This window comes from Mya arenaria, chromosome 17 (genome assembly GCF_026914265.1).
Source record: "Mya arenaria isolate MELC-2E11 chromosome 17, ASM2691426v1".
NCBI lineage: Eukaryota > Metazoa > Mollusca > Bivalvia > Myida > Myidae > Mya > Mya arenaria.
The window spans coordinates 39,230,380-39,238,780 of record NC_069138.1 but is presented as its reverse complement, the minus strand read 5'-3'; the positions used below and the strand labels follow the sequence as shown (position 1 = coordinate 39,238,780).

At 33.6% G+C, this 8,401-nt stretch overlaps 1 protein-coding gene across 1 annotated transcript; it reads right to left on the bottom strand.

Annotated features, from left to right (window-relative positions):
• Positions 1–6,000: 6,000 nt before the first annotated feature.
• On the bottom strand, positions 6,001–7,951 carry LOC128224831 (cholecystokinin receptor type A-like). The gene has a single exon (XM_052934911.1). It carries the CDS (start codon positions 7,563–7,565, stop codon positions 6,237–6,239), a length of 1,329 nt encoding a protein of 442 aa, XP_052790871.1. The 5' UTR covers positions 7,566–7,951; the 3' UTR covers positions 6,001–6,236.
• Positions 7,952–8,401: the final 450 nt, after the last annotated feature.

Here is an 8,401-nt window from a genome sequence, read left to right as displayed (position 1 = left end):
AAGGTTGACAACACATGAAGGACGACATTCACTAACCGATCACCATAGCTCACCGTGATTGAGCTGAATGGGATATGCGAAATGATTTGTCAAAGATTCGAAGAGTTATCAAGGACATAACATGCAGACTGTTGTAAATTGCTCTAAAAAGTAAAGCGTTGGTAAACATGTGTATGACGCGGTACACCCAGCTCCTTGAAGAACTTGGGAAGTGTACTTCTGAAATCAACCGCTTAGCATCAATATCTTTAATGCTTTTGAAAGTCTCGTGCACCTATCTGAAGGAAATAAAAAAAACAATCATCAGTCGTTCACATTTGTTAATCAGTAAACTTGATTTAATTTTCATGCATGTTTATTCATTGTATTACAATGTAAATCCAGAACAAAATAAAGATATCAATAACGCCTTAATTACGATTTGTCAGGCTAAGATGCGATCTTTATATATTTGATTAAGACGATATTGGGCGAAATTCTTATGCAGACTACATACTTCATAACAATATACATCAAAGACAAACACAAGGATAAGCAAAGGGGGGAATAAATCTTACTTACTACTAGTGGCATGGTAACGTGACCGCAACCACTTTAAATTGTATTCATTGATACAAATCTAGACAAAGGACAAAACAGGAAAAAGTCACAGAAAACTAATCTCAGGCAGTAACTGAACAACGCTATGATTGTTTGACAGGCATTGTTAGTACAAACGAAGTAATATATCGCTAAAGGTTATACTAGTCTTCGGGTGTCCTACCTCAAACTTGCACTTTTATTGATATCATTTCTTCATGTAAAACATAAACATTATAAATCAAAATCAAGTGTTTGCCGCTCCTGAAAAATTCGATAAAAAGTCAGAGATAGTTTAGTACTTCCAGTGTTAAAGGTCAGATATATGAACAGGGCATCAATAAATAATGTGATGTGATTCGGTTGTAATGTTCTGAACCCAATAAAAACAACTGGCTGTTTAAGTGACTAGAATATATAGTTCTAACACGCACAATTGACCACGTCGTTCTATATGGGTCATGAATGTCATGTGAACTCAATTATTAATAAGCAATTTTATGACTCTTTTAAATCTTTGTTAAACGCCTGTAATACATGCATTGTTTGGTGTTTAGTTCTGTATTCAAGCTAAGTTTACTACTAGCGAAATGTTGGTTTGCAGAATATAAACGTGCTCATGCTGAAAGATAGGTAGTTCAACAAAGACACTTCTTTATTATCATCATCCGGGCAGTCATTATATTGTTTGCGAGTAATAAACGAGTGTGTTAAAATGTTAAAATGTCTCATAAAAATGAATTCGAGCGTTGCAAAAGAAGATATTATATGGGATGGAAAATTACGATAGCGATGAATTAATTACATTCAATAAAACTATATTGTACATTTGAGTGAGCATTATTTTATACACTGATGCATTTGTGAGTTGTACCCATTGCTCGATGATGTATTCAGAACTCATGGATCTTTATTTTCAGAATTTCAATACCTCTTACTTTGATACTTTGACAGGTAATGGGAAATTGTTCAGAGTTATGGATTGCGCCCTGTACCCCGTCCTGCATGTTTTAACTGACTTATATCATGAGATTCCTGATTGCCATAATTCTTTAAATTGATTCACACCAGGTGTTATGTTGAGATGATAATTGTATTTGAATTGTTTATGTAATTATTTTTCTATAAATTAGAGTTGTTGTGTTCAACATTAATAGGTTTTCTCTAAGCGATCGTAAGATGTTTAGAAGAGAAATAAGCCACCGAGACACGTACACAAATAATATTATATTCCTGCATTTCGGACCAAGCTTATCATACATTGAGAGTTAGAAACAACACGGATACTCCCGATTTAAGTGGGAAGTGAAACAACTGCAATGCTACCAATTAAGCACTGGCTGGAGACCTTTTATATTTTTCATAATGTTTTAGACGTTTTTTAGGCATACAAATGGACATAAAATGTAAAATGCAATAGAAGCAGCTGCAGTGACAAGCCCATGAGCCACATATTTAACAAAGACCCTTTTAAAAGGCAAACAGACACAAATGAGAGACATACGTGCGTGCATACAACACGGACTGACCACACTATCAATATATTTATCTGTATATGTATCGCATTCGAACAGTCAGCTGAACGGGTGTTTACTAGGGAATTAACTTCACATTGTCACAACACTTACCAATAAGGGAACACTTATCAATAAGGCAAAATCAACCTGAGGACAAATGCAGTTTAAGTAAAAAAGCAACATATTGACAATGTTACTCAACGTCCGAATATAGAAATAACCTATAGACGAATGATTCTGGCCGGAGCAGCAGTCCCAACTCCTCTAAGGTATAAACAATTATTTAAAGACAGGTAAAACACACCAACGAAGAGGAGAGATAAATATGCAGTAAGTTATATACTATTGATGAATGACCGTTATGTAAATGAAAATAAACTGACAAAAAAGTCAATATGAAATAATCATAATAAAAATATAAACACGAAGTCATTTCGCTGTTTATCAGAGTGACGTATTTCAATACGAATTCGTTCTTTGAATGTGAACACATTTGGTGCCTTTAACGAACTTGACTTTTTTTTCTTTAGACATGAAGAGATATTTTCGAGACAATAATTTATGAACATTGTTATAGGGGAGCACATTGCATATTGAAGTCTTAAACCAAGCAGCTGTGTTTCGCATTATTTTGTAAGAGATCGATGTAATTTCAAGATAGACGATGATTAACATTTATAAGACATCATTTCATTGCTATTTGCATTATGTATGAAAGCAATATATGAGCTAATGTAATATTTATTTCCGGCCTTATTCCGCTTTGAAAAAACTGTTTTGGGATTGATCCGATATCATAGAAGTTCAGATATTAGATATATTTAAACGGCTTTGAACAGGAAGTTTGAAATTGTCTGTTTTAATGCAGTTGTTTAAAGCAAGTATGATAAATGGTGGTGTAAAAGAGTGGAATTACACTTAAATCATTTTTTAAAATACTTATCATTACCAATAAAACATTCAATACCCCAATTGGGTTAAAAAAACAATGGAAACTATAGCAGGTTCAAATTAACCAAAATCCTTAATTACTGTCATTCTGACCATTATGACTTGTGGTCCATCCATATCCCTGCTACTGATTTGATTGACGTTTTCTCGAGGTTCCTAACTGACAGATGTTTATAATTGAAACACACCATGTGTTGTGTTAAGATAATAAGAAGAATTAGCTGAACAAACCAATCATTCATTCATCGTAAACGATTGACTACAGGACTTGTATCTATAGTTGTCAGTTCATTAATTTGATCCTTCTATCAATAAAGTTTATGGTGTTTTATATAGAAAAAAGACCGTGGGATATTAAGGAACATCTATACTTAGCTCTACTGAGGCGGTATGTGCTAATTTATGCGGGCCTCGTCACAGAGTCTGGACGAAATAAATGTATAAAAACATTCGGTTTATCTCGGTTTCACTGACAGTACCGATAAGAAGCCAAGCACAATAAAGAACGATTTGTCGATTGTTTGGACGACTAGAAAGCACTTCCAAAAGAATGTAATCCAGATATCGATAACTTAAACATGTACATGAAGGTATGTGTTGACGCCATGTTTTTCATTATTCAATCTGTAAAAAATATGTTCGCATCTGGATTTTCTGTAAAAGTGTTGTGAAAAAATAACTTTTGAGTGTGCAGTGATTGTTAATGTAACTACGTTAAAATATACTGCAATACGTATTTCGTTTGAATGTACCTTAACTTTTTCAAGATCATTTATTAATTGGAAACAACAGAAAAGATGTCAAAGAGTTAAGTCTTTTCAGATATTTCAATCCACGAGAACGAAAATATAACTTTCTTTATGTACTTGGTAAAGACAGGCCATATTATTGCGATATTTCTTCTTTATCCAGATATAAATAACCTTTGATTTTGTTGACTCCAATTGATAGGCACACACGTCATCGATATTCATTTTCAAACGAAACATACGTAGGCAGATATAAGACGGACTAACGTTTAATGTTCCTTAGACGCAATTACATGATGACTGATTTATCTTTCACACGTTCATTTCTTTCTCGCCGGATACAAAAATGAGGGTCTAATTTATAGATATTTACCCCAGATGTTCATTTTCAATTGCCACAATATCACTTTTCACATTTTGAGCGCCAAATTTTATTCTTAGATAAAATAAAAGTCCTGCATACAGTATTAAGATGTTTTTTTTAATATCTAGGTGAGTTAAAAATTAAAAAAAAGTAATCATACGGATATTTCAACAACAATAAAAGCTGTTTTTAACACGTGCAAAATGGTGTTTGGTATAATATTATCAGCTTCCAGTTTTGTAAATTAAAACAATCAAGTATCGCCAGCTTGTCCTACCTATCAGTTGGTGTTCAGTATAATAAAAGCGCATTTGCAATGAGGTTTATAAAAGTGTCCTCAAGGCTTTAAATACAAGAAAATGTAAGATATAATAACTTTGAATAACACTGTTTTCAGCATTGATTCATAGTTTGGGGTGTTGATAGAAAGCATAAACAAACTAACGTTTAATGAAAGATAACAATCTACTTTTGAGATTTTGCGATTGTGTAAATGCGTTTTTAAAGCTGTTAACGATATGTTAAAATTTCAAAAACATACTTTAAAAATAGGTTTAAAATCAAATGAAACATTACATGAATATGTTCCATTTGTATCGTATTTATTGAATTTCTAATGGTGTAACATTATCGTATAAAAGAAGAAGAAGATTGGTCTCAGATTATGTCATTATCTTACGGAAACGAAAGAACCAAGGGAATGTAATGTTACAGCTCTCTCAATCATTTTACATGATACATGACTAATAGTGTCTACAACAAGTTTTAATCGTTCTAGCTTGCCTGAAATATACGATGCTATAATCTTATCTGGAAAATATTGTTTGCATCTTTATGACGGGATTATAGGTGTACGCTCTAATTGCAGAAAATAGTATAAAGTTTTGTAAAAAAATAGCGTGAGACTTATATTGGTTACAACGTGCAATGTTTTAAAAATGACGTCAAATTGATATTTAGTTTCTCATTATTTGACATTTTTTATATTCAGAAGTGCAAAATGAAAACTGCAATCAGAATTTCCGGCATTTTGGTTCCTTGTGAGCTTTGTGAAACCAATGATTTAACAATATGCAAAAGTGCAATTTAAATACTCCAACAGCGTTCCCTTGTGACCGAATGATGTATGTGTTTTTGAACATTCCTAAGACCAATGTAATTCGCGATGTAAAGAGCAAGCGTGGTAGCACTGCCTACTAATACTTGTGTTCGGCTTGAGTGTACAATGTGATTCAAAGCAAAAAATCTCAGACTAAGGACACATATGTGCCTGGTTTCAGGACATGAAAATACGTCACAAGGACTAGGCAAGGAATTACAATTTGATTGTTATTATTAAAGTCCAATCGGATTCCATGCGTCTAAGATTTTCGTGAGACCTGAGAATTGACACTTACCGTGTAACGGTGTTCTATTCATTAATGCGGTTCACGCCTTGTCATCGATCGTAGAAAACTATATGTTGAAACCTTCCATTTCGTGGAGAAAGATTAAAACTAAGATCTTTGAAAGATAGTAACAAAAGTGTTTATACTCGTATCTTGCAAGGAGGATTACATCTCTGGGGCATAAAGTCATATCCCCATGTAATTTGTTATTTTCCCGGTCACACTTGATTGGTACTGGTAAAATACAATACAATACACGGCAAATATCTCTTCTATCACCATGTGATTAATTTTTGCTGCATAAGTACATTTGAAATCTAACTCATCGAATAATATTGTTTGATTTGCATTTTATTGGCATATAGAGCGTTCCACTCTGACCCTATAAAGTATAAATAAGCCTTATTGTGCTCAAAATTAAAATCAGTTTAATAAAATACTATTTTATTTCATAATTCAGGTAAACGATAATTAATTGCATGCATTTATGCTAAAACGCAATTCTTGTATTGATGTTTTTTATCAAGGAATGCAAGAAAAATAATGTTATATAACCAAACCCTCATTTATCGCATCTATTCGACAGTCGATTCAGGTAAGGAAATGGCTCCATCCATAACCATTTTGCTGTTTGACGGGCTTTTAGATCACAAATAAAAAAAAAATACACAATTATAATATAAACCTGCTATCTTACACAACATTGTCTCAGTTTTGATAACAGAATAGGGAGCACATTTCTGCAAGAGCTCCTAAACCTTTTGACAAATATAGCATACACAACTGGATTAATAACATGGTTTAAGAAATATATACGAAAGAAAAATGAAAACAGCGTGAACTCACTTGGTGACATATTGACAATTTTTCCAACTTTCAAAGTCAGTAAATTATGCGTAACATACGTTACAATAAACACAATAGTCAATATAAACCAAATAAAAGTCTTTGTGGGAAATTGCTTGGTTCTCTGTGATCGACCACTTATTCTGATACTCTGTTTAATGCTCTTTCTGTGGTCTGAAACCCAATTCTTAAGTGATCCATTGGACGGTGAACCATTTTTAATTTGATTGGGTATTAAGCCGCTACTTCCTCCGTGTTCATTTGTCCCCATGTATTTACGACCAGCCTCTGGTGTTTCGTGAACAACTGTATTTTTATAAATCCCGGAACTTAACACTGTTTCATACGATGAATTATTACGCTGCATGGATATAGCTTTTATTTGTTTCACAGCTTCTTTCATCACAAATGTATACAAGACTATATACGTTACAGAAATTCCGATCAGTAAAACAAGGAGTATGAATTTGTAGACTGTTCTCCATATGGATTTCTTGAACTTTTCTTCCGTTTCACATAGATGAATGGTGGTGTTTCCTCCATGTATATTTGTCATATTTGTTGTTTTTATACCACACAAAATAGTTCCGGGTATAGCTAATAGTATAGAGAATGCACAAGCAACAACCATCAAAGTTCGTACTGCAATCGCTGGTGACATTTGTTTCTTGAATGGCTGCACCACCTTTCTAAACCTATCTATTGAGATGACCAAGAGGGCGAGACATGAAGACGTAGCCCCAAACACGTTGAAAAAACACTTTACCTTGCACGTGACCACATCACCAAACTCGAAGTATTTCCTCTGTTTTACCATCTCAGCAGGTATCAAAGTTATACATATCACCATGTCTATTACCGCAAGAGTCAGGACGAACACTTTGAAATTATTCCGCTTATAATCCCGACTCAAAGAGAAAACGAGTAAAATTATAAGGTTTCCCAAGAATCCGAAAACGGCAAAGACGCCGAACGTTATTGTAAGCGGAAGCAATGCTTTCGCATAACGGTCGTTCAATTCGTCTAAGCTCTCTGACTGATTATTTTCTAAAACGTCCGTGGAATTATCCATTCTGCTACCAATGCTATTCACACACTGTTGATTAAATACTGGTTCTGAATGCTGATTTGAAAATAACTGATGGCTATCATTACCATTTTCTGATAACATACGTTTTTGTTTAAATTCCACAATTGAAAACAAGCTGATATTTCCGATCTCTGAGATTCACTGAAGTAAAGTCCAATGCCTGTCTAATCAAGCCATACTTTTATACAGCGAAATACGATTATCTGATCCCGCCTCCTGTGAGAAAACGTAGCAGACACGCTTTTCAAGATGCAGAAATGAAAATCCCTAGTGGTTATAAATTAGATAGTTAAAAGTATCATTTCCATTGGGTGTATTTCTCTCAATTCAAATGTACATCCTTTTTGTTCCGATCTACGTCAATAAGATCATAGAGCTTAAATAAGGAAATGGATTCTATTGTGTTTGACATCGACTTCATGTATGTTTTTACTCTATAAAATATTATTTGTGCGAGCAGAATTTTAGGTTCGTATATCAATTTAAGTAATTTTACCTTGAGAGTTTCATGTATAAACTCTGTTTGGGTTCAAAATTGTGCAAAATATACACACAACATGTACTTGTTACTAATACAATGCTTTTACATATTTTCCTATTGCTCTTTGTAGATGTGTATGGCTCATTTCTGATCGAATGATATCCTTTTCAAATTTAGAATTATAGTAAATTAATCAGATTCCTTCAAAATATGTTCAAAGTTAAAATTTCGAAACATGTATCGTTTGCGTTAATTTTTCTTCAGAGCACACTGTATAAAATCCGAAGAGTGAAATTATAATTAGTTACTTGTTTAAATCAATCCGTACCACCTCATTAATCGTGGCCGCACGGCAGCTTGTATATCTCTCCTATCAGGCTGGTCAGTATTTGACCCCGTTCACAAGGCGGAGATTCTGATAACGACGAACACATGT